The sequence below is a fragment of the Panthera uncia genome, chromosome E1 (genome assembly GCF_023721935.1).
Source record: "Panthera uncia isolate 11264 chromosome E1, Puncia_PCG_1.0, whole genome shotgun sequence".
Lineage (NCBI taxonomy): Eukaryota > Metazoa > Chordata > Mammalia > Carnivora > Felidae > Panthera > Panthera uncia.
The window spans coordinates 49073993-49101765 of record NC_064814.1 but is presented as its reverse complement, the minus strand read 5'-3'; the positions used below and the strand labels follow the sequence as shown (position 1 = coordinate 49101765).

At 43.8% G+C, this 27773-nt stretch overlaps 1 protein-coding gene across 12 annotated transcripts in view; it reads right to left on the bottom strand.

Moving 5' to 3' along the window:
• The window catches only part of SPECC1 (sperm antigen with calponin homology and coiled-coil domains 1), a 282425-nt gene that overhangs the window by 130187 nt on the left and 124465 nt on the right, over window positions 1-27773 (bottom strand). The window contains exon 1 of one of the 12 annotated variants that reach the window (XM_049638058.1): window positions 21756-21948. The exons of the other annotated variants lie outside the window; for them this stretch is intronic. Coding sequence (XP_049494015.1) covers window positions 21756-21795 — 40 coding nt within the window. The 5' untranslated portion in view covers window positions 21796-21948. Of the gene's footprint in view, window positions 1-21755; window positions 21949-27773 lie in introns of those variants that run through there. 12 annotated transcript variants of the gene reach the window in all.

Here is a 27773-nt window from a genome sequence, read left to right as displayed (position 1 = left end):
AACATTCCAAATGTATTAAATATATAAATATTATAAAATATAACATGAAACCCAAAAACATCTGACCTTTGGGTGTGACAAATCTTTCTAAGCCTAGAAATAATGTAAGAAATCACAATGGAAAAAATAAATATGCCCCACTACAGTTTTAGACTTTTATATTTCAAAACAAACATAATAATCAATATACTACCAAAAAAAAAAAAAAAAAGAAAACTCTGCAGAAATTATCTGCAACAATATAACAGAAATGGATTGACAGTGTTAACATACCACAGATTAAATAAGAATAACATTAAAACCCCACTGGAACACTGAAAAAAGTTAGAAATAGACAAATCCCAGGAAACAAATGACCAATGTATATATGAAACTCAGTAGACCTGCAAATTAAAACAATGAAGTACTTTTTTTGCCTAACAAATTAGGGAGAATTCTTCAGGATCATAATAATGCTGGTAAGACTGCCATGAGACCAACACTTTCCTACACAGCTCTATGTATTTTATAACAGAGATACATATCAAGAAGTTTACAAATGATCTTATATATTTTGGCCAAGTAAATATCTACTTAAGAATTTAGTCTAGGGACATCTTGCTGGGTGGCTCAGTCAGTTAAGCATCCAACTCTTGATTTCAGCTCAGGTCATGATCTTATAGTTTGTGAGTTCGAGCCCTGCATCAGGCTCTGCATTAATGGCATGGAGCCTGCTTGCGATTTTCTCTCTCCCTCGCTCTCTCTGCCCCTCCCCTACTCATGCGCTCGCTTGCGCTCTCTCTCTCTCTCTCTCTCTCAAAATAAACAAATAAAACTTAAAAGAACTGAGTCTAAAGATACAGTCAGTAAAAACTTAAACACAGACTTATATATTAGAATTATTTAAAATAGAGAAAAATATTGGATCCAACAACAGGAGCATTAAATAAATTATGGTAGTTGAGCCCTTTTAAAATTAAAAAAAATTAATAAAAAGGGCCTTCCCTTTTAAAATTAAAAAGAAAATGATGGGAGTAGAATACAATACCACATGGAATAATAGAATATTATGGAGATGTTAAAAATATTGGGGAATATTTAATGACACGAAGAATTATTTTTTACCTTTTTTAAACATTTATTTATTTTTGACACAGAAAGAGACAGAGCATGAGTGGGGGGAGGGCTGAGAGAAAGAGAGGGAGACACAGAATCCGAAGCAGGCTCTGGGCTCTGAGCTGTCAGCACAGAGCCCGATGTGGGGGTCGAACTCACCAACTGTGAGATCATGACCTGAGCCGAAGTCGGATGCTTAACGAACTAAACCACCCAGGCACCCCATGACATGAAGAAAATTTATGATACACTGTTAAATAAAGAAGTCAAGATATGAACTGGAATATACAATACGATTTAACTATGTGAAAGTGTGTGTGTGTGTGTGTGTGTGTGTGTGTGTGTGTAAAAAGGCTCAGCAGGGGCTCCTGGTGGCTCAGCCAGTTAAGCATCCGATTTAGGCTCAGGTCATGATCTCACAGTTGGTGAATTCGAGCCCCACATTGTGCTCTCTGCTGTCTCCATAGAGCCCGCTTCAGATGTCTCTCTCCCTCTCTCTCTGCCCCTCCCCCACTCTCTCTCTCAAAAATAAACAAACATTAAAAATTTCTAATAAAAAAAAGGCTCCATAACCACACCACAAAGAAATGTCAAGTCATTATTATCCTGAGTGGCAGGATTATGAATGATTTTTATTTTCTGGATACATTCTTTAATGTCATTTTCTATAAAGTGAGACGTATTACTTACATAATCAGGTAAAATATTCATATTTAAAAACAAATACCAAAACAGCTCCACTGGTTCCCCTCCCTTCACGGGATACATTCCGGACCCGTAATCATGGCACGCTCCGGATCCACACCACACATTTCTTTGCCTACCACCCCTCCTTAATGTTCTGGCAACATCCAGAGATCTAACCAGCCCCCAAAACTGCTGGGTTCTGTCACAACCCCATTTCTTGGCGTGCGCTATTTCCTCTGCCTAAGAGCCCGCCCAACCCCTAGCAAAGGCTTCTTCAAGCCTTAAGACTCAGCTCAAACGTCCCTCTTCTGTGAAACCTTTCCCAGTGTCCCCAGGAAGAAAGACCGCTTCCTGGCCTGAGTTCCACACCTCGTAAAGCACCACTGTGAGGGGAGTGTTCTCTAGTAAGGTTTCTCACATAGCCTCCTTCCTGCCGTAAGCTGAATAGTGCCCCCAGTGATGCCCACACCCTAATCCCTGGAACCTGTGAATGCGTTACATGGCAAAGGGACTTTGCAGGTGTGATCAAGTGAAGGCTCTTGACTTGAGGAGATTATCTTGGATTATCTGGTGGGCTCAGCGTAATCACAGGGGTCTTACGAGAGGGAGGCAGGCGGGTCAAAGGCAGAAAAAGGACATGTGAGGATGGAACCAGAGGTTGTAGCAATGAACCGTGAAATACGGCAGAAGGTGCAAGTGGCCTTGAAGTTGGAAAAGGGAAAGAAATAAGTTTGCCCTGAAGTCTCCAGAAGGAACACGGCCTTGCCCACACCTTCATTCCAGACTTCTAATCTCCAGAACTCTAAGAAAACAAATGTGTGTTGCCTTAAGCCAGGAAGTTTGTGGTATCTTGTTACAGCAGCAACAGGAAACTAATACAATCCTTGACTATCCCAAAAGCACCTTGGGGCGGGCCAAGAAGAGGGGGACGGTGGGGCCTGGAGTCGGGGAAAGGAAGCACTCTTATAGACATTTGGTAGATAAATGAAACATCATCTACCTTAAGGAAAACCACCGAAAAGAAGCAATAAGATGAGAGGCAGGAGGAGGAAGAAAAAAAGCATGGGCTAACATTTATTGAGACCTTAAGATTTACTGTTAATTTATTTGTTAAGATTTTATTAACATTTTTCGAAAATTCATTACTTTCAGGCACTGTTTAAGAATGTTACACTGTCCTGAGCACTCAGCACAGTGTTATTATTCCCATTTTATAGAGGAGGGAAAACAAAGCAATGGATTAAGACACTAGCCCAGGATCCCACAGCTAGTAAATCAGCGAAGCCAGGATAAGAATATGCAGCAACTCTGGCTCCAGGGCCCATGCTGTTAAATATTAAGAAGGAAAAGCTTATACACGTTGAGGGATTTGCAGGAATTTGTACATTTACATAAGCCAAGGGGACTGAATGCAGTTGAAATCAGGCTGAATTTATTAAAGGAATATTCTCTATTTGATGTGCCATGTTCTGTGCGGTTCTGTTTTCTACACTGATTCACACACATCTGGATTCAAACCCAGATATGAGGCAGAAGGGGACGTTCAAAGGCTGTGGGGATGCCACCCCGAAGCTTATCCTTCATCCAACCCGCTCTCCCACCTCTGTCCTGCTGAGGCCCAGAGAAATCTCCTTCCACAAGGCCGGTGTGGTAAACACGCCTTTAGAAAGTCTCCCATCCACGCTCAGGAAGATCTGAAAGCAAAACGCCTTGATGAGAAGGGAGGACTTGGCATCAGGAAAAGATTGCTTTCCCCGCGCAAAATACTGATGTTCAGTAATACTGAACCACAGAACATCCAGGCAATGAATTAGGAAAAGGATAAAGAAAAAGGATAAAGACATGAATAGAAGGTTTTTGAAAATTAAGAGACTTGAAGGAAGATCGGAAAGATCTCCAGCACAACAGGAAAGCCAGATGGCAAGAAGAAAGCGATGGGAGAAAACTAAGCTGAGGCAGAGAAGAGTACAGAGACCTGAAGGGGACAGCCAGGCACCAGGCGAGATTAAGGAAGAGGGACACCGCCCCCCCCCCAGCAGGAGACATACTACAAACGTCTGAATCCAAAGCACCCAGGCCAGCTTCGAGCAGGTGTTCCCCGGCCAGTGGCTGGAGGTAAGGAGTTGACCGGCTGAAGATGGGGTCAGAGGCAGGAGCTCAGCCACGACTAATCCTGTCGGGGGGCTCAATCCTGCTCCAGGCTCGAGGGGCCGTGTCCCCAGTGAAGGGGTCACTCCAGACACTTCACTCTGAAGGGACACTCCACTGACAGCTGGCGAAGGGAGAAGAACGCAGGGGTTGGTCAAGGCCGGCAAGAGGCCCTAAAAGAACAACCCATTTCCCTCTGTGCTCACACTGACTCCTGAGACCAAATGCATAGGTCTCCTCCCCCACCCCCTACCCCCCACCCCCGACACACACACCAACCACTTCTCCAAACTCTCTGGACACCAACTGGTGTCCTACAACTCAACTGTGACACTAACTACCTGCACTTAGCACAGACCCCACAGGTTAAGGACTCAGTCCCACGGGACCGGTCCCACTTCAGGTGCCAGTCCCTGGCTGTCACCTGCACTTCGGACAACTTGCTGTAACGACTCCTACGACTCAGAAGGCTGTTTACTTACTAGATCACCAGCTTATTGCAAAGGACACAACTCAGGATCGGCCAGATGCAAGATGCAGAGGGCAAGGCGTGGGGTGAGCATGGGGCTTGCCCGCCCTCTTCGGGTGTGCTACCTTCCCATAACCCTGGCGTGCTCAGCAGCCTGGAAGCTCTCCAAAACCCACTGTTTAGAATTTTTACTGCGGTGCCATTAGGTAGGCACGACTGATCGGTTCACTCGCCACTGGTGGTTAAACTCAATCTCCAAACCCCTCTTCCCTCCCCAGGGGTGGGGGGTGGGGCTGAAGGTTCCAGCCCTCTCATCACGTGCTTGGTTCCTCGGGCAACCAGCCCCATCCTCCAAGAGTCACCACAATTAGCATAAACTGGAGTGCGGTTGAAAGGGGCTTATTATGAATAACAAAAGATGCTCCTCTCAAAAATTCCAAGGGTTTTAGGAGCTCTGTGCCTGGAACCAGGGAGCAGATGTATATTTTTTTAATTCTACCATGAGGCCCCTCTCACCCTCCACTCTGCAGGGCAAGCAGTGACCTGGCCTCCCCCCTAGCCACAGGCACAAAGCAGGGTGCTCGTGGGGCGCTGGCCTAGATGTCACGGGGAAACAGGCCCTGACGAGGGCGAGGGCGGCAGGAAGGAGTGGACGGGAGTGAGTCAGGCCTATCCGTGTGCAGGCAGAACCTGTGGTCAGCCGTGGAGCCAACTCCCTGAGAGTGAACTTTATAAGGAAGAAACTAGTGAGTGAATGTTTTTGTTTTTTTGGGTTGTTTTGTTTTTTTGTTTTTTGGGGTTTTTTTTGGCTTTCAGGCTATCACAATGTCCCCGTCGGGGCAGAATTCATAGAGGAAATGAAAGACTGCTAGAAAAAGCAAGGAAACAGATTCTCCCCTGAAGCCTTCCCATGGCTGATGGGAAGAAGGCACAAAGGTCTGACCACGTGGTCTCAATTTGGGATGACCCTGGAGGACCATCCTAGCTCCAGGCCCTGGGGACTGAGACAACGGTGATGGTCCTATCACATTTCACCTTCTCTCTCTGCCAGAACCTGTTTCCTTCACCCCCCAACCCTAGATATTATTTCCACGGGTGCCCTCCACAAACTTTCTACACGCAAATCTCTGTCTCAAGGTGGATTTCCCAGTAAGCAACCAGGACTATTTAGTTTTTACTATTTTAGTAATTGGACATTTTTTTTTTAATCAAAGGTCAAAGGTCAACAATTCAATTGCCTGGGGAGCGGGAGAGGTAAGTAAATGTCTGTGAAAGGCAGACCCCCTGAAAAATATTCTTACTCAAAGTCCCCATGAAAATATTCTTACTCAAAAAATTTTGAGACGCTGCTGCAGAAGACCAATGAGGTTGGCCAATGTGTGTCCTCTGGACTGTCCATTTTACAAAGACATACGACATACTCAGTGTCACTTCGCACTCAGCTCTGTTCATTCACTGGTCAGACGTTTCTCATCCTTGGGTATAACCCTGACAATTACAGTCTGAATGGCCCATGTGCTTACTTTTTGATGAAATCAAATTACTCTCCTTGCTGAAACATTCCTCCACGTTAGATGGCTAAGCCACCGGGAGGCGACCTCACAACGTTTGTCATGGTATTAGGTAGGGGTGTTTATTGAAGGTCTACCGTGATCATTTGTGAGCCCGGATTAATTTTGCTAAATTTAGCTTTTCAAGCACTGCTCCTGGTACATACACAATTAGGCACGGCATTTTTTTACAGGTAAAAGCGACCTCAGTGTTGTCAAGGATAATACAATCGTCTCAATATTACACAAATATTTTAAAAGTCTGAAGAGACGTTTTTTTGGGAATAATGGTCAAAGCTGACCATTTCACCTAAATATGAAATGAAACAGAAACCTTTAGGTCAGTTACCAGTCTGCATTCTTTTCATGCCAGGGCAAAGGCTAGACTTGTATTTTAGTTATTGTTTCCCTTTGTCTCACTGAGTATCTTATGCATCCTTATTTGGAAGTTTTCCTTTCTGGCCTGCAATTGGAAAAAAAAAAAAAATAGTACTCTGTAGAACTTCAAAATGCTTTCTAGTCTGGCCGCCATGTATGACGAAATCATACAGTTCTAAAAGGTGGAAGGGACATCGTAGATGGAGCTCAAGCCCTTTACGCACATGAAAACCCATCAAGGTCAAAAAAGGAGAGACGAGCCTGAACGTGTGCCTCTGAATCCCCTGTTTTGTCTAATACTCCCAGAAAAAAATCACCTAGAAAAAACTGGAGTTTGTTTATTTCACGTAATCCACTTATAATCAAGGCTCACCAGACGTCTCTTGCGGTATCAGTCCCTTCAAGCTGACCGCACACGGCCTCAAATCTGAAACCCTCACATCTGACTCTTACAGCCTTGAGTGGTAGAGGACATTAAAATTTCTCGAGGGGGCACAATCACATTAGTGAAGCTTCCCATAAATCCTGGTCCGCAGCACGCGCCCACGTTCTGTCCTTCCTTGCTCCCCCCTGGACCTCACTCTCCCCTGCATTCCTCCGCTTCACCTCCCCTTCCCCTTGCACATCCCTCCCCTTCTCCTGCACCTAGTGCCTCCTCTCTCACTTCCTCCCAGCCTGGCCCTGCATGGGTCCCGAGGCTGAAAGAAGCCTAAATGTATCTGCTTCTCACAAACCCCTGGCTCAGCCCGACCAAGCCCTGAGGGCCAGTCAGCAAGCAGGGCAAACAAAGGATCCTGTCCAGCTTCAGAGAAAGGAAGCCTACCAGGTGCGGAAAGGTCTACCTGAGGAGGTGACATCAGGGCTGAAGAAGCCTGAAAGGATGAAAAGTAGGATGGAGGTAACATTTATCTTGCAAATGGCATTTTTGAAAATGAAAATAATGGGCGTACACTGACCCGCAACAGGTGTTAACTGGGACTTAGCCTGGACAAGGGGGACTTCTGGTCGACCTGCGGAGGAGTCCGTGGACCAGTTCTGTGAGAGGAGCATCCGGGCACAGGGCAGGGAGAAGGGGCGCGGGGTGGTTCCCGGGAGGCCCGTGCATCTCAGGGGAAGGCTGAGGCGAGGGGACGGCGTGTGCCCACGCCCGCGTGTGCGAAAATACTTTATCTCACCAGGACTGCACTGTACAGCCGGAGATACTCGGCCCCCTGAGATGCTGTCCTCAACCAGCAGAACAGAAAGAGGTCTCCGGAGAAGCTAAAACTGTCTGTGCCCAAACCTCACACCTTTTTGTTGATCAGGAGAAGCCCTTCTGGTTTAGACACGGTTCTGGCTGCTTTAGTTACTGGTTTCCAGGCACACGGGGACTGAGGATGAGTGAGGGGAGCCCAGCACGCGGACATGGACGGACCGAAGCCATCAAGAGGCCCCCAGCACCATCCCCACCCCACCCCCGGAGTCCAGGCTGGTTAACAGAACCGGTACTGTGACAGTAAAGGAAAAGCAGGATTGTCCATAATGCCTCAAGGACTATCTTGTATCTAAAGTGTTTAGCCTAAGGCTCCGGATACGAGAATTTAGGACAAACAAGAGGACATTTTAACGTGCAGCTTCCACGAAAATGTAACCCCCGCTCCAATTACTGTTGTCTCCTTGATTTTCATTCCTTCTTTCTTAATCACCTACAACTACTGGTTTTGAAAACCCTCACCAGGGCATAAAGCACAAAAGCAGAATGCCACAGAAAGTGAGGGTGTCAGGGAAGGTGTGAGGGGCACGTGGACACACAAACGCGCGCAAGCAAACAACACCCAAACGTAACCTGCACAAACGTAACCTGCAAAGAGAGACTGTCTCATCACGTCTCTGGTCCGGCCTATAACTAACTGCACGTAACACGCGCAACGGAATGTACTCAGACTGAAGGAAGGGCAGAGCAGAAGAGACCGAAACGCAACTATAAACAGAGAATTTTCAGAATAGTTCTAGGACCACTTTGAATGGACTCCTTGTTTATCTGTGAATAAATCAGAAGGTTAGACTGCTGATCATTTAACCTTCAAGATTTTTTTTTTTTTTTTTTAATTTGGCTGCTGGTAGAGAGAAAAGCAGGACCAATTAGAGGAAGAAAAATGAATTCTCTGGCAGATAAAACAAAGGGGATTTTTCAAGGGCTTGGGAGGCTGTTGGCACTGGTTCTTCATTGGATAGAGTTTCAGGTCAAAATGTATGACTTTACCTTTCCAGGTTTATCATAACCCCTAATCTGAACACTTATCCATAATTAGGTTCAATTTGGAACACGGAGCTGGAGAGGGGAGGAGCGTGAAGAAGCGAAGGGAAAAAAGACTAATATTTCCAAAGTAACGGAGCAGAGGTTAAAAACGATGAAGGGGGCAGGTCACTGGAGAGAGGGTATCCACGAATAGGTGGGAATTGCGAAAAGCCACAGGGAGATACTGCCCGTGGCCTGTGGGGCCTCTGACAGGGGTGGCTCCCCGTGCCCGGCCCCAGGGGAGTCGCTGGCCCAGGATATCTGGGTTATCTTTGTAGTGGTGTGGAATGTGCAAAATCTCTTTCTGTGAAACAAGCTTTTCTGAAGTTCATACCAGTAAGTGATTTTTTTTTTTTTTTAAATCTCGGTTTTAAATATGTGGCCAACCACATCGATTTTAAAATATAAAGCCTACCTTCTCCTGAGATTTAAAAAATTTCCAGGAAATACAAGGGGCGGCTGCCATCAATTCATTAGAGCCGGGCTGTTCGCTAGGGCCTCTGGGGAGTGTTGGGGGCTGTGGAGATGAGATGAGGGGGGCAAGTAAGCGTTCTCGGGTAGTTCTCCCTCAGCTGGAGAACAAACCGCCCTGCGATGTCCACGTGAAGGCCGGGCACCAGAGGGCATCGAAGGCCAAGTCAGAAGTGGGCCGGCCGACTGGGGAAGTGGCATCTCCTGACGCTGAGCAGCAGGGGTGAGGCCAGGCCAATGGGACGGGTCTGGTAGAAGGACGGTCCCAGGGGACTGCTTTGTCATGGGGACACTGCTTTCTTCATGAGGAGACGCAGAAACCTTCAAAATGCTCGGCGCCTTCATGATGCTTCTAGGATACGACCACACAGGCTGGTCTCATCTGACTGGAGCCATAGCAAACTTTTTAAGAAAGTAAAACAGAGTTCAACTGGCCAGAAAACTCATACCTAAAGCACATCTGGGTGACAAGCTCAACAAAGAAAACCCCAGTCTCCTCCACCCACAAAATACCTGACTTAGAAAGTTTAAGTCTAAAAAAATCATAGGGACACCTGGCTGGCCCAGTCAGTGGAGCACAAGACTCCTTATCTCAGGGTCGTGAGTACGAGCCCCATGGTGGGCATAGAACTTACTGAAAAAAGAGTCTAAAAACATAAAATCATAGGATATTAAAGTTATCAGAAACTTCAGAGCTAACCTTGCACACACACCCTTTTACCCATATAAGGCAACAAGGAATCAATAAAAACTTACAATAATTCATCTTTCATGTTAAAAAAAAAAAACAAAAAAACCAAAAGGGGTATTAAGGAAAATCTGACCTAAAATGGGATTATAAGAGGAAAATTTTTTTTAAGTTTATTTATTTATTTTCAGAGAGAGAGTGAGCGAGCTCAAGTGCAAATGGGAGAGGGGTAAAAGGGTGCGGGGGGGGCGGAGAGAGTGAGAGAAAGAGAGAGAGCAGGAAAACAGATTCAGGGCTCGAACTCACAAACTGTGAAATCATGACCTGAGCTGAAATCAAGAGTCAGACGCTTAACCAACTGAGCCACCCAGACTCCCCAGGGAAAAAAATTTTAAATCCGTGAAATCATTATGTCTAACAAGAAAAATCATAACATCAAGATGAATGGCAAAAAGGTATGTTACAAAATTCAGCAACGATTTCTGATCTTCTGAAGGACAGTATCTCCAATTAACAGAGGACATTTGTGCCATCATCACTAGGATCTAACTCTCTAAGAATTTACTGTTTACTACAGAGGTCTTATACATTCCTTATTTCTCCCCCAGATTCTATACACATTTCTTATAGTGTGAATGTGACCTTCTAATAAACCACTGTTTCTGGTTATTATTAGCATAAAGCTACTGATATAAACACACATACCTACATACACACATACTGCATGTATATGCATATTCATACAAATATGATATATTGCATATATATAATATAAAATATATATAACAAAATTTTATATAGAGAATATAAAATATATATAACAAAATTATATAAATACATATGCATGCATTTCCTAGCTATTTACTGAATTCTCATTCATTCTAATAGTTTTTCAGTTAATCTTCCTGGCTATTCTAGCAAGAAAATTATAGGACCTACAAATAATGCTACTTTTGTCTCATTTTCAATAAATATTATTTTTAAACATCTTACTGCTTTGGCTAGTCTATCTGAAAACAATGTCCTGTATGGGCACCGCTGTTATTTTCCTGACCTTTACAGGAATGTTTTTAGTTTCCTGTTAAGCATGGTGTGTGCAGCTTCCAGACCATTTTATTTATTATCTTAAGAAAGGATCCATTCATTCCTATTAAACGTTTCTAAGGTATATGTTAAATTTTATTAAATGTATTACTGATATACAGATGAAAATTTTTTTCTTTAAATTCACTGTTGGCATAAATTCATAGAATAATATCATTGCATTCTTGGAATGAACCAGTTTTACAGTGGCATAACAGTTTTTAAATATATGGTTGGATTAAACTTGGCTTATATTTCGATTAGGACTTGTATATCAACATCAGTAAGAAGGTACTCTGGCTTTCTTTGTTAGCGCTATCTTTGAAAGGTTTTGGCTTCACAGTATTAGTATTACTTTTGTGAAAATAAATTGGAATGTTTTCCATCTTTTACGTACTTCAGAATATTTTCCAAGATTCTATTATTTGAGTATCACCTTCACAATTCTATTTGTACTTACCTGTCTGATTATATATTTAATTTTTTTTTGCACGAACTTAATATTGACTTTTTCTTTTAGCCCAACTTCACCCTAAGCAGCATAGATTTGATGTACTAGTTATAATTTTTCTCACACATTTGAAATTATTAAAATAAGAAACAGTCATCTGTATATACCTCAAATCATTACCTGTACCCTCTATACTATGGTAATCTTTGGGAAACAAGGCACTAGATGACTTTAAATATCACGGAAATGCTCTTCTTGTATTTAAAGAACTTTACCTATTAAATCATCTGGGTTCAGGGTTATTTTTGGAGCTTTTAAGTTACTTTGTGATGTCTTCCAAAATTACTCTTCTGTCCAACTGTTTCGTTTCTTCAGGAACTGATTTCAAGTTCATCAAAATTTTATATTTTTATTCTATTTTTTTATTTTTTTTTTTTAATTTTTTTTCAACGTTTTTTATTTATTTTTGGGACAGAGAGAGACAGAGCATGAACGGGGGAGGGGCAGAGAGAGAGGGAGACACAGAATCCGAAACAGGCTCCAGGCTCCGAGCCATCAGCCCAGAGCCTGACGCGGGGCTCGAACTCACGGACCGCGAGATCGTGACCTGGCTGAAGTCGGACGCTTAACCGACTGCGCCACCCAGGCGCCCCTATTCTATTTTTTTAAACCACATCTTTGAATATGTGCATTCTTAAATGCAAATCTGGGATATTTCTGTTCTCTTCTTTTTCTTAGTCTAACTACGGTTAGACGTTGTTTTTTGTTTTCTCTACTTCATTGTTTTAACAAAAAACATACTCTTACATTTTTAACCAAAGGTGTTCTTTTTCTTCTTTGTTCATTCATATATCCATTCGTTCAACAAACATTTACCATGTGCCAAGCATGTATCAGGCAGTGTACTAGGTGGTAAGAGGGTGGGTAAGAGGAGGGTGAGACATGGGGTACCTGGGTGGCTCAGGCGGTTAAGTGTCCAACTCTTGATTTTGGCTCCGGCCATGATCTCAGAATTCGTGAGGTTAAGCCCTGCATCGGGCTCTGCGCTGACAGTGTAGAGCCTGCATGGGATTCTGTCTCCTCTCTCTGCCCCTCCCGCACTTGCTCTCTGTATCTTTCTCAAAAATAAATAAAAATTTAAAACTCAAAAGAAAAAAGAAAAAAAAAGAGGAGGATGAAACAGCCACAGTTATAATCTGCTTCATTAATTTCTGCCTTTTCAAAAAACACCTTCCTGTTTTCCCAGATTTATTTTCTTGTTTATTTCCTAATTTTCTGAGTATAGTAATTAACTTATTTTCATTGTTTCTTTTCAGACATTAAAAAATTTCAGAGGAACGAACTTGCTTATTTGTAACTTGATGAAGCACTCCATAATCATTTTTTAATAAGTTGTTGTTCTCAGTTCTTTCTTGGGTCAAACTTTACCAAATGGATTAAGTTTTTTAAATTTCAACTTTTATTATCTACAGTTTTACTGCATTATGATATAACAGAGTGACCATAAAATTTCCCTTAAGAGACTGTAATGAGGCTTTCTTTCTGGAACAGGACAGGTCAATGTTTTAACCATTCCATGAACAGTTTAGAAAAACTGTGTAAGACATATCGTTGAATTCTCTCATTTTTACTTGTGAGTCTATTTTAATGCATTTCTAACAGGTTCTGCAGGAGTCACTCTTCCAAGGTTTGCTGGTTAATGTGCTGGAGTTTGTAAATGCTACTTTTTCTTCTTCAACATAGAAGGTCCTGTCTGATTTAAGGTACCCTGTGGTGCCTGTGGAGGGTAGGGGAGGAAAGTCTGTCACTGATACTATTGTTTCAGTAGAATGACTCTGTAAGTCAGACAAAGCCATAGAGATAGGCACAATTAAAGCCACAGAGATAGGCACAATTAAATGACATTTTGTATTACTGTCAAGAAAGATACTGGCCTTACGAGACAGAAAGTGGAAGAAAAGCAGGTAGTGTTCTATCAAGTCACAAGTCTTTGGAGTCAGAGGGGAAATATTTATATCTAAATGCCAAAGACGTACAAACTCTTCTTTGTGGCCATTTGAACGGAGGTCTAAGGCTCCCAATTAGGAGCTGTTAAGAATTAAGGAAAATATAACTTAAATCTAAGTTTGTTTGTCACAACGGGCATTATGACCATCTCCTTCCTCAAGTTTTGAAATCACTGTGCAGAGAGATTACAAAGATCTTGAACCTAGAATTCTACACCCAGAAAAACTAACAGTAAAGACAAGGTAAAACAACAGATCCTCACATAAAGGTTGAGAAAACCTATCATGCGCAGACTATCTTTGTACATGCTCAAACCAAATATGCTCCAACCACAGCAAAAGGAGCTCCAGTGGGTATTTGGAGTCCAGAGTAATAATCCTGTCCTTGTCCCTGCTAGAGGCCTCTGTTGCTTAAAAGCCTCACCTGGGATGAAATTCCTGTGTTATTTATAAAAAAATACTTACGTAAACTAACTTTATTTTTTTAATATTTATTTATTTTTGAGACAGAGAGAGACAGAGCATGAATGGGGGAGGGCAGAGAGAGAGGGAGACACAGAATCTGAAACAGGCTCCAGGCTCCGAGCCATCAGCCCAGAGCCCGACGCGGGGCTCGAACTCACGGATCGCGAGATCGTGACCTGAGCCGAAGTCGGACGCTCAACCGACTGAGCCACCCAGGCGCCCCCTAAACTAACTTTTTAATCCTAAAATGATTCAGAATCAAGTGGAGAAGTATTTAAAACAATTAAATGAGGGTGCCTGGTTGGCTCAGTAGGTGAAGCATGTGGCTCTTGATCTCAGGGGTTGTGAGTTCAAGCCCCTCGTTGGAGATGGAGCCTACTTAAAAAAATAAAATAAAATAAGAATTAAATGAGTAGTAATTATGTAATTACGTATGTGTGTAAGCAGTATTATGTACTAAGAAATACTTGCAGTTTGGGATTCTATTTTTAACATTTAGGGGAATTAGACGTATAAAGAGTTCAGATCAGCCCCTGATTCCAATCTAAAATGTGTAATTGAGCAATTAATTTGTAATTTTAATTTGAAGTGTGCATCTTACATATACACACATACATAGAGAGAATGTGTGTTCTGAGATATATAAGAGGAGTTAAGAATCTCTGTTTATAAATGTAATTATTAAGTATATAAGACTTTAAAAAACTGGACTGGTTTATCAGACCTAATAGGAACCTAAATATATGCAGCATGTATATTTTGCTTTCTGTCTTAATCTGGAAGGGGGTCTTTTTTTTTAACAGAGATTTTAACCCATTCACATTTATTACAGTAATAGACATTTTTTATCTTATCTGTTTTTTCTATGTATTATCACTGCTCTTTGATATATACATCATTTTTAATCCTAAAAGAGCACATTTTCCAAAGTATGTCTCTCAGAACACTAGTTCCACTCTGAAATCCTTCCATGGTACAAAATACATCTGAGAAAAATTCTTATTCTGAGAATATTCTCTTCTTAGTGAATATTGTAAAAACTCTGATGAGTCCTTGAAATTTAATGCCAACAGAAGCCATTAATTCACTTGACTCAAGCCTTCCGACCAACACCACTCCCCTCCCCCAAGCCCCAAACTTCGATGAATGGGATCAAGCAGACAACAAAAAATATTTTGGAAAAGAGAAAATGGAATTTTAAAAGTCAACAGGAAAACTGTAAGAAAAAGGTGAATATAGAGAGTGACAGAATATATAGAGGACCACAGGAAATACTCCAGCCAAAGCAAAGGAATGCAAAAACAGAGAAGGATCAGCGAAGTAGTGGGCTAACCCAAGAGTGAGACAGGACCGGGGGAACCAAGTCCAAACTAAAACATGCTTCTCAGACACTTTCTATGTGCGAGGCTGTTCTAACGCTTCACCGGTTTTAACAACAACCTTATGAGGTACGTTATATTAGTAACTCCTTTTCTAGATGACAAAACCGAGGCTCAGAAAGCCTCAATCACTTGTCTAAAGTCTCAGAGCTGGAAGTGACAAAACTGGGATTTGCACAGTCTGGCTCCAGAGCCCAAAGTCTTAACCACCCTGCTTTTCGTCTTCGAAAAGAAAATAAATTCTCCATAATAATGGAAGTAAAAGTGAGAAGCTCCAAAACAGGATAAAAGCATGTTAAGATCATTTTAAAAGTAAATAATTATAATACCTGCACTACCTCCCTTCCAATCTTACTCCTTGCTTTTCTTTTAAAGTAATGTCTTCTGCCACAGGTCACAAGGTAAGCAATGTAAGATTACATTTCCTTCTCTCGAAGTCTAAATGCACTCCCTGGTTGTCCAGTAAATAATACATATGTGATCCTAATATGTTAAATACTGATTAGTTTTCAACTTTCAATCTACAGACAATGCACAGAAGATTTAATTATACTAATTATGGAACAGAACATTCTAGCCACATGAAAGGTTGAGAGGCAGACCAGGACAGGGTGTGGAGGATAAAATGGAAAAGACAGTTGAAATCTGAGGATGTCATATCCTCATTTACCTAGCCAAGGACACTGTTTAAAGTTGGTCAGTGAAGAAATGCAGGTGGAAGGAAGGAAGGAAGGAAGGAAGGAAGATGGTAAACAATAGAATTCCTTAGAATTCTAATTTTTTTTTTTTTTAGTTTATTTATTTTTTGAGAGAGAGAGGGCAAACAGAAGAGGGGCAGAGAGAAAGGGAGAGAGAGAATCCCAAGCAGGTTCCGTACTGTCAGTGCAGAGGCTGATGCGACCATGACCTAAGCTGAAATCAAGAGTTGGATGTTTAACCGACTGAGCCACCCAGGTGCCCCAATTTCCCTAGAATTCTAAAGTGAAATACAGTAAAAGGCTATATACCCACAACTATATTCCCCCATTGGCATTTTACCATACTGACAAGAACATCAGAAAATTTATGTATGACTTGCAGAAATGGGGGGGGGGGGAGTAGAGGCATATACTAGTAAAAATGCACTAATTCCTGAAGTTTCACAGTAAAGGTTAGTATATAGCCTTGAAAGCTACTAAGTCAAGATATAATACAGGCATAAGAGGCATAGCATACTATGTAGAATGATGGAGGTAACCATCATTTCTTTGAAATGCCCCCCAAAATAAGATAGGATGATGGATGGAAGGATGAACAGATGGATATATATATAAAGCAAATGTAGCAAAATGTTAACTGCAGATCTAGACGGTGGATATATGGGTGCTTACAGGTCTTTCATTTTTCTGATTAAAGTTTTCTTTTTTTTTTTTTTTTTTTTCAACATTTTTTTATTTTTGAGACAGAGAGAGACAGAGCATGAACGGGGGAGGGGCAGAGAGAGAGGGAGACACAGAATCAGAAGCAGGCTCCAGGCTCTGAGCCATCAGCCCAGAGCCCGACGTGGGGCTCGAACCCACAGACCGCGAGATCGTGACCTGAGCCGAAGTCGGACGCTTAACCGACTGAGCCACCCAGGCGCCCCCTGATTAAAGTTTTCTTAATACTGACACAAATGCGGTCGGGAGTGGATACCATGTCTGGAAAGAGATCGCCAGTATTCACCAATATTGCTGCTGTCCTCTGCCTGGCATCCACAAAGATGTTTTCCAGTCCCTCAGCATCCAGGTGAGGCCGTGTGACTGAAACTGGCCAGTAGAGCCTGGGTGGAAATGATGTGCATCACTTCCAGGCCCGGCCCGTAGGATCTCCTGCAGTATCCTCCGTGAATCTTCCCCTGAATGCTGGTACATCCAGTGCAACCCAGCAGCCAGGCGTTAAGGATGAACGTTCACAGGCTTGAGTCTCTAACAAACGTCTAACTGCCCGGACTGACCCCGACTCACACCAGACTGTGATGTAAGGGAGAAATCAACTTTGAGAGTCTTAAGTGGCTATTTTGGGATTTGTCTTTAACCAGTTAGCATTCACTATAACTAATATAAAGTAGGACCTAAGCGGGTAGAAGTAGAAGTTTCGCTTTCGTTTCACATCATTTGCATTTATTTAAACACACAAATGCAGGGGCACCTGGCTGGCTCAGTGAGAAGAGCATGCGACTCTTGATCTCAGGGTTGTGAGTTTGAGCCCCAAATTCGGTGTCGAGATTACTAAAAAAATTAAATAAACTAAAAAAATAAGATAAGATAAAAAAGTACATACATGCAAATTTAAGGTAAACAGCAAGCAAAAATCAGCTAGTAGTGAAACCGGGGAAAGCCTACTAAACTCACCTTTGACTAAGGCCTTCTTTAGCATTATCAGGCACCTTTGTATGAATATAAAAAGGCAAAACTGCAAAATGGCACCCCTATCTCTGGACTGATACAACCCCACCTGGGCCCTCTCATCCCTTTATATCCAGATGCCTTTGAACAGTGCACAACCAACACAACTATACCCAGTAGCCCCGTCTACAATGCAGGTCTGACAACCTGGTTGGAAACTGAAAGACTGTTGACATCTAGAACTTCTAGTTCTAGGGAACTTCTAGGAAGTAAGAGTAATCAACAGGTTCTCATTCTAGCTGCCCTCATTCATGGATATGTTCATGTCTTTTACTTGATGCATTTCTCCTGCCCATCCTGTAATACAATACCACAATGAAGCCACAATGACCCAACTCAAAGGATCACAGACACCACAAAAGAGGAATCCTGCTGCTACCATGGCCAATTCCAGGGCTAGAAAAGGCGTGCCCCGGAGAGGACAAGGTGCTTCCAACTGGAAGAGAGAAGACATGGGGGTTCATTCCAGCCCTTTCAAGCCTAGGGACTAAGATGGGGATCTAAGATGGAAATTTTACCTCATTTACTCTTTAAATAGAGCCTCCCTGCTCAAGCAACTGAGGTTCCTGTGGAAGGCAGCCATGAGATGCGCCACCTGGATCTCTAGTCAAGAAAGAACTTGGCGTTCAGCTACAGGAACTGCAGTTAGGTGACACCTCCAGCTGTTAGTGCCACCAGGGTCCCAGGATCCAACCTGGCTTTTGAGCTGGAGGTGCCTCCTTCCCAGGCAGCCTCCAGCAGTGACTGACCACAGCAAGAACACTAGGGATTGGCCGTTTCTGCCCAATCGGGCTCCCTCAATCAGTTGGCCAGGGCCTCGCCACAGCTGCAGAGCTATCTGAGGCTCTCCCTGCCCAAACCTGCCACCCCCTCCTTTCCTTTCATACGCGCTGGATCTGCATCATGGCCTAAAACTCTCCCAGCCCAGTTCTGGCTTCCCACGCCTTTCGTGTTTGTCAGGTCTCTCATAAACTTCTTTCATTCCTAATTCTATTTAACGATATTTTTTAAAGTAATCTCTATACCCAACGTGGGGCTTGAACTCACGATCCCAAGATCAAGAGCCTCGTACTCCATGGACTGAGCCAGCCAGGCGCCCACCATCCCACCACCCCCCTGCCACCCCCTTTTTAAAAGTCTGCATCTCAAAAAAAAAAAAAAAAAAAAAAAAAAAAAAAGTCTGCATCTCAAAGGACAAAAGTGACACAATACAACAACTATGTAAAAATCACACTTGGGTGTTGCTCTTCTCTTGTCCAGCCTTCCTGTTCCCCCCTACCCCTTACCTCTACCACTCATCTCTGGGCCCCTTGTTGTGACGACCCACTGAAACACTTGTTCTGGTTCTAGTCCAATATACCACAACTGACACTGGGAGGCCCCTTGCCCTCAGGGTAAAGCAGTATGAAGACAGATTAATCTTTGACAAAACTTTGATTTCAAAAGTTTTTTGATGCATTCTACAGCATTTCATCATTGTATTAAGAGACCAGTTAAAATTGGGGCGCCTGGGTCGCTCAGTTAGTTGAGCATCTGACTCTTGATTTTGGCTCAGGTCATGATCTCATGGTTCATGAGGTCGAGCCCCGCCTGGGGCCCTGCGCTAACAGTGCAGAGCCTACTTGGGATTCTCTCTCTCCCTGTCTCTTTGCCCTTCCCCCACTCAAGTGCATGTGTACATTCTTTCTCTTTCTCTTTCTCTCTCTCTCTCTCTCAAAAAGAAATAAATAAACTTTAAAAAAGGGGATTAAGAAAAGAGACCAACTAAAATTATATTCATACTTTCAGGTCACCCTAGTCCCTAAGATTTCCTAATTGGTGATCTTTACTTGCAGCGAATCAGATTGAGTTCCCGTTCTGAAATTATAGTCATTCTTGAAAAATGCAATAAAATAAGTCACTGGCATAAAAGCAGTCTTTTCATCTCCTGTCTATTAGAATGCTTTACAAAGCAAAGCCACTTAGAAATCGGAACCCAAATAACTCTTTTTTTTAAGGTTTTTTAAAGTCTATTTTTATTTATTTTGAGAGAGAGATTGAGAGCAAGCAGGGGAGGGGCAGAGAGAGGGAGATAGAATCCCAAGCAGGCTCCACACTGCCAGCACAGAGCCCCATGTAGGACTCAAACTCACAAACCATGAGATCATGACCTGAGCCAAAGTCAAGAGTCAGACGCTTAATCAACTGAGCCACCCAGGCACCCCTAAGGTTTTATTTTTTTATTATTATATTTATTTTTGATGTTTATTTATTTTTGAGAGAGACAGAGTGCGAGTAGCGGAAGGCAGACAGAGAGGGACACAGAATCCGAAGCAGGCTCCACGCTCCACACTGTCAGCACAGAGCCTGATGCAGGGATCGAACCCACAGACCGTGAGATCATGACCTGAGCTGAAGTCTGACGCTTAACTGACTGAGCTACCCAGGCATCCTGATTTCATTTTTAAGTAATCTCCACACCCAACGTGAGGCTCCAACTCACGACTCTAAGGTCAAGAGTCACATGCTTCATCAACTGAGCCAGCCAGGCGCCCTGGAACCTAAAGAACTCTAACAAGGTGGGGTGAGGTGGGGTGGCAGGGCGGGGCGGGGGGGGGGGGGTGTCTCTTTGCAATTTGACACAAAGGAAATGAGTTTTTACAATACCTGGGCAGCTGTGTACCAGGGAGAGGTGTTTTTAAAGTGTTACGTATCCTTGACCTAACAGTTTATCATAGGGCTGCTTACGACAAAGGCATTATTTTGCAAATATTGGTTATTCTGCCCAAAGAAGTTTGGATACAGGCCGTGAACTTTAGAGAGTTGCCCCTATGTAATCTACACAGTAACCCCATCTCTGATGTTTTTCTACACACTATTCCCATGTGGCAAAGTTTTCCACCCTGGTTGTTGTACCAGTCCAGTGAACCACAACTGCCGAGGAGGCACCCCACCTAGAGGCACCCCTCCCGGGCCCAGTCCCAAGGATACGGCCTGAGTCCCCTTGGCCTCCCTGTCAAGACAGACAGCTAAGGCACGGGGCGGTAAGCGAAGAGTGATGAATGGACCGAGGCTACGAAGATCGAGGGTTTAATTACAGCCCTGCTCCCGATCCCAGGGCTGTCACTTAACACAAGTCACTGCACCTCTCAAAGCCTCAATTTCCTCATTCAAATCCCAATTAAAAAATTACACCCTTGAGAACATTTTTAAGAGTTCTGACTCTGTCTTGGGAACACATACCCCCCCCCCCCTGCCTGCCATTCCAGGATTCCAGCATTAAGTGGACCATCTCTCCCCAATCAGGCAAGATGTAATTTTTGAGGCTAAATTAAATTCCACTTCCTTCATGTGACAGTATGGAAATGTTCTGGCTTTGTTTTTAAATGCAACCCCGTGGTTGCAGCATCTAAATCTGTGCCGGAGGCCAGGATGATGAACCAGAAGATGACAACTACAGCCCAGCTGACTCTCCAACCAGGCTCGCTTAATTTCTGAGGAAATAAAAATTTGATAAGCCGCTGAAGTTTCTGGTATCCCAGAATAAGCACAGACTATTTTGGGTAAGAAACAGTCACAATCAAGCCCTTGGTCTGAGTATGAGTAACAGATCTGCTGACGGGCTGCCACCTTCCACGGGACTCCAGAAAGTGTGTGATACGCAAATGATGCACCGCAAAATGGACAATGAACCAGAAAACACTGCCAAGTCACACTTTTCGTTGCAAATGCCCAGAAAGTCTGCAGGAACTGCCTCCACCCACCGTATTCGAGACCCTGGCTGGGCGGCAGACAGGAGGGGCAAGTCAGACTCCACTACGAAATCTGGGCAGAACCCTCCCCCATCCCACCCCCCACCCCCCACCCCCGCCCCGACCCCTCTCTCCACCGGCCTGGCCTGCGTGCGCCGGGCCACGGAGACCGGCTCCCTCCCGCCCCACTCGCCGCGTCCGGGCAGACCCAGAGCTTCCAGGTACGTGTTTATAGTGAGTGGCATTTCCTTGTCGCGGAACAGGCACAGGTAATTTCACAACCCCACTAGCGCATTCCAAAGGCAAGAATCACATCCCGGGAACTTCACCTTTCCACTCGCCCCTTGAGCGCCCGCGGGCAGCGCGGCGGCCGCTGGCCCGAAAGGCGGGTGGGGGAAGGGCGCCGGGCCGGGGAGGGGGCGCGGCGCGACCCCCGCCAACAGCACAGACCTGGTTCGGGATCCTCGGGCCGACCCGAGTGGTTGCCCATGCTCGGCCGACTCGGGCAGCGGCCGGCTGGCCGGCCTCGGACACGGTGTCCGCCGTGCTGCAGCTCGCGCCGGCTCCGGCGGGCGAGGCAGCTGCGTCCGGCGGGGTCCGCTCCAGTCAAAGAAAGGGCCGGGCGCCTTCCAGTTCCCGGCGGCCGCCGGCGGAGCCGCTCCTTGCCCGCGCGGGCGGGCCCCGCCCACCTCATCTGCATAGTGCCCGCCCGGCGAGGCCCGCCCACCTCATCTGCATAGTGCCCGCCCGTCTCGTCTGCATATCGCTCTAGAGCATCCAAAGGGTCCCTCCCAGGCGTGGGAGGGCCGCACGGGCAGACCGATTCGGGCCTCTAGGGGCCGACGCTGAGAACTGCAGCTGGACAAGGTAGGCTGGAAAAACCCCACTGCGGGGAGGCTGAAGCCAAGTGCCGCAAGAAAGGCAAAATCCTGCGCGTGAGAAATTCGATCACATGCCGGGACAGGCGCAACCTAGGGTTGGCACAGTACAGGCGCTTAGTGATTTCCTGGGTAAACGAAAGAATGGACGCACAAGCAACTCTTGCGGAGGGCGTGAAGAAAAATAACCCTTTAACAAGCACTCGCCCGCTATTCAAGATGGGAAATACTACCGCAGATAATAAAAATGCATACTAATCCTTAGTGGTAACCTTTGCTGCTGCTATCAGAAATGACTAACTTCTGGAAATTACCCTGGACAACTTTCATAGTTAATCTGACAGTGAAAAAAACTTAGAAATAACTAAATCTTGCTGTGAAACATATTCAGGACTAATAAAAAGATGAATGGAATGACTGGTTGTTTCCTGCATTACTTGACCGCTATGGCCCAATCCCAGTTCTTATCTTACTTATCAACATGTTAGGTCACCACTGATCACTCTTGACCCCTCAAAACAGGAGGAGGAGTTCAGACACCAGGACCCCACACCCTCCTGGTTTTCTGCCCACCTCTCTGCTCCTCCTCCCAATCCCCTTTGTTGGCTTCTCCCCATCTCCTTGATCTCTAGCACCTGGAGGCTCGTCGTCCCTATCCACTCTAACTTGGCCAGTGTCACCAACTTGTGGCTTTTATTTATTTTTTAATGTTTGTTTATTTTATTTTGGGGGGGGGCATAGAGAGAGGGAGAGAAAGAATCCCAAGCAGGCTCCACCCCATCAGTGCAGAGCCCAAGGTGGGGCTTGATTTCACCAACCTCCAGATAGTGACCTAAACCAAAGTCCAGAGTCTAATGCTTAATGGACGCAGTCATCTAGGTGACCCCCCAAACTTGTGGCTTTAAAATACCACCCATATATCTTCAGCCTGGTACTCTCTTCTGTATTCCAGACTCATTTCACCAACTACCTTCTTGACACCTCCACTTAGGTGTCTTAAGAAGCATCTCCAATTTAACTGGAAAAAACCCAAATTCTTGATTTTCTTTCATAGATGTCTCATATAGTCTTCTCCACCTCCATAAATGGAATATGTCAGAATACATGTCATAAATGCCACCACGTCTCAGCACTTCTCACCACTTTCACTGCTACCATCTGGTCCAAGCCATTGCCCATCCTACCAGGATGATTCCAACTGCTTCCTACCCAGGCTCCCATCTTCTGCCCCCAGCCTCTTTATAGTCTAGCATGGTGCTCCCAAAACTTAGTTCAGTCTAATCATATCCCACCTCCACTTACAGTGATCCCATAGCTTTCTGTCTCACTTGGAGGAAAAGTCAACACGCTTACCCTGACCTCCACCGAATAATTTTCCCCTCCTTCCATTCGTGGACTCACCTTCCCCCTCTCACACTGCTTTTACTACAGCAAGCTCCTCCCCACTGTTGCTCAACTAAGCCAATCATACTCCCACCCCAGGGCCTTTGCACTTGTTTCTCCCTCTGCCCAGATTCCTCTTCCCCCACATTCCTACATTATTATAGACCACATGGTCCACTCTCTCTCACTCCCTAAGTCTCTGGTCAAATGCCATTCTACTAAGAGGGGCTTCTCTTGTCACATTAAATAGTAAGCCAGTCCCTCAGTGCACACGCTTCCCTGCTTTGTTAGCCTCCGTGACATATATCACCATTCAGTATACTATATATTTTCTTGTCTACTGGCTTATTTTCTCCCCACTGGACTTCATAAAAACAGGTAATACATGAATGACTTTACAGCCTGTACCATAAACCAATCAGCTCTTACACCTTACTTCCTTTTAATAGTACTGCCATGAGTTGATTTCTCCAACAAAACTGTTTGTCAAAGACAGGTGCCATAGTTCTATTTCTGTAACCTACACAACCTAGTACAACACTGAGCACACGGAAACAAAAGTATTAAGGAAAAATAAATCGCGTAGCATGATTTTCGAGCAGAAATGGATACGAAATCAAGTTCAATCTCCGCCACCCCACTTTGTTAAAGCTGAAGAATAATCCCAGAAAACGTGGTTGACTTCCCAAAATATTTATGAAATGACAGACAAAGGCTGCAATTGTGAACACTGGAACAGTGACATAACTTCAATTTACAGAACAGTTACATCCTTATCCAGAGAGTTTTGAAAACTGATGAGTCATTTTATTAACCCCATAAAATGGTAAGGACTTAACCTGTGCCTTTTTATGACAACTAAATGAGACACCAACCCAACATACCTTCTGGACTCCTATGGCTCTCTTTTAAAGTCTAAAATATCTAGTCAGCTCCTGCATGTATTTTCTCTCCTTAACGGTTTTCAAATCTTGCCTCTCTCTTGTCTTTGCTGGCATTGGTCGAATCCAGGCCTTTAACATCATACGAGGATGAACTCGCATTAGCTTCCAGCTCACTTCTAGGGCTGCTACTGCTCAAATTCCTTCGTCACAAACCTACCAGAAATGCAAATCTGACCACAGCACACCTCTGGTTTTTTTTTTTTTAATTTATTGATTCATTTACTTATGTATCTATTTAGAGAGCGCATGGGCGGGGGAGGGGCAGAGAGAGGGAAAGAGAGAGAGAGGATCCCAAGCAGGCCCCGTACCATCAGTGCAGAGCCTGATGCGGGGCTCGATCTCTCATACCGTGAGATCGTGACCTGAGCCGAAACCAATTCCAATGCTTAACCGACTAAGTCACCCAGGTGCCCCAGCACGCCTCTGTTTAAAAGCGCCCCACAGCACCCCTCTACCTTTAACATAAAGGCCCCAGTTCTTCAGCACAGTATACGAAGACCCTTCATAACCTTGCACCCCACCTCCAACCTCGTTATCTTAGCCTCATCTTTCAAAAGTACCTCCTTTTACTTTATATTCCGGCAACGAGATGCCTGTTGTGGTGCCTTGAACACACCCTGTTATTTCAGGCCTCTGTGCTTTGATGTCTACTATATTCCCTCTGATCTGATACTCTTCTATAAGCTGGCTGCCTGGCAAGTGCCTATTCATCTTTTAAATTTTTGCTCAGGCTAAAATCACTTCTTCCGGTGAGCCTGCCCATCTCCGCCAGAGTTAAATACTCTCTCCCTCATGAAACTTCTGCACCTCGTAAATGCTTATCTTTTCCCAAAAACCACCTTATTTCAACCATTCGCCTTTTTTTTTTAATTTTTTTTTAACGTTTACTTATTTTTGAGACAGAGAGACAGAGCATGAATGCAGGAGGGTCAGAGAGAGAGGGAGACACAGAATCTGAAGCAGGCTCCAGGCTCTGAGCTGTCAGCACAGAGCCCAATGCAGGGCTCGAACTCACGGACGGTGAGATCATGACCCGAGCTGAAGTCGGCCGCTTAACTGACTGAGCCACCCAGGCACCCCCCATTCGCCTTTATGCAATTATAAACTCTTTGAGTGGCAGTGATGCTGTCTTAATAATTTTTGCATTCCTAGTATCTAATGTATAGTAGGCGAAATAAATCATATATTTATTTACTCTGTAATTCAGTTAAAATGCTAACTTCTCAAACAAACATAATCGCTCTGTGTTGGTTACTTGAAATTCTGAAGGATTCTTGGCTATCCAGAGAAATCCCATGTAACTGAAATGAGAAGACTAAATTACATAAAAGTCAAGTGTGCCCAAATTAATCTATGATTTTAACAAAACGCAAATTAATCATGAACTTAATGTGTTTATTCCAAAGTTCACCTGGAACAATAAGTGCATTGGGCAATCTAAGAAAATTTATAAGGAGAGGGCTCCTACTCAGCTCAGTTGGTAGAGCACACAACTCTTGATCTCAGGGTTGTGAGTTCAAGCCTCATGTTAGGTATGGAGATTACTTGAAAATAAAATCTTAAAAAACAAAGAAAGAAAGAAAATTTACAAGAGGAAGAATAAAGAGGAGAGGTTTACCGTATTAGAATTAAAAACATGCCATAAAATTACATAAGAAAAACTGTATAGTTATCACAGAATGGAAATGCCCCCGACAAAAAAATGATTTAGAAGAATTTAACATAACGTAGCACTTCAAGTTAAGTGAGACCCACATCTCACCCTTTGTGCCAAAAATAGAGTCCAATTCAATATAAATTTAACTGTAAAATATGAAAATATGAAAGTCCCAGAAGTAAATGTGGATAAATATTTTTATAATATTGAAGGGTAAGGAAGCCTTTTTTATTGTTCCACTTTTCATTTTGAACATTTTCAAAGTCATAGAAAAGTGTGAAGAGAACACTACACCCTTATATATTTATCACCTACAATTACCAATTGTGGACATTCGACTGCATTTGCTTCTTATCTCTGCCCCCTTCCATTTGTCTTTTCATTGCATCATTTGAAAGTACATGGTAGGTATAATGACACTTCACCCCTAAATACTTCCAGTATGATCTGCTAAGTCATTCTCCTCCAATAGCATTATCACATCTAAGAAAAATAATATTTTCAAAATATATAGTATATAGCCTATATCAAAAATTTCCCCAAATGTCTCCAAAATCTATGTATTTTTAAACACCAAGATCCAATCAGTGTTGAGTGCTGTGTAAAGAAGACACATCCTCAAACAACTTTGACCAATGAGTTTGAGATGCTGATAGATAGAGGTTGCCCGATAAAACTATCTTAAGAGGAAGGACGCCTGGGTGACTCAGTCCGTTTAGCCTCCAACTTGAGCTCAGGTCATGATCTCTCGCTTCGTGAGTTCAAGCCCTGCGTTGGGCTCTGTGCTAACAGTTCAGAGCCTGGAACCTGCTTTAGATTCTGTGACTCCCTCTCTCTCTCTGCCTCTCCCTCCCCCCCCCAAAAATGAATAAACATTTAAAAATTTTGTTTAAAGGAGGTAGAGAAACTGAACGCACTCACGGTAATTATTCCTGAGGGCACAATCTCATAATTTTATATATTAGACATCACTGTAAACGATACTTTTAAAGATAACTTTAAAAGCAGCGAGGGATGCCTGGGTGGCTCAATTTGTTGGGCCTCTGACTTCGGCTTAGGTCATGATCTCGCGGTTCATGGTTCCAGCCCCGCATCGGGCTCTGTGCTGACAGCTTGGAGCCTGCTTGGGATTCTGTGTCTCCCTCTCTCTTTACTCCTCCCCCTCTCATTCTCTGATTCTCTCTGTCTCTCAAAAATGAATAAACGTTAAAAAAACTTTTTTTTAGGGGCGCCTGGGTGGCTCAGTCGGTTAAGCGTCCGACTTCGGCTCAGGTCATGATCTCACGGTCTGTGAGTTCAAGCCCCGCGTCGGGCTCTGTGCTGACAGCTCAGAGCCTGGAGCCTGTTTCAGATTCTGTGTCTCCCTCTCTCTCTGCTCCTCCCCTGTTCATGCTCTGTCTCTCTCTGTCTCAAAAATAAATAAACGTTAAAAAAAAATAAAAAAAAACATAGAGCAAAAAAAAAAAAAAAATAGAGCAACAGTGCAACTCTAAATTACTATATTTTACACAGTGTGTGATTTCAAATGTAAAAGTGTGACTCAGTGATAAATACTGTATTTTCTTTCTTTCTTTCTTTCTTTCTTTCTTTCTTTCTTTCTTTCTTT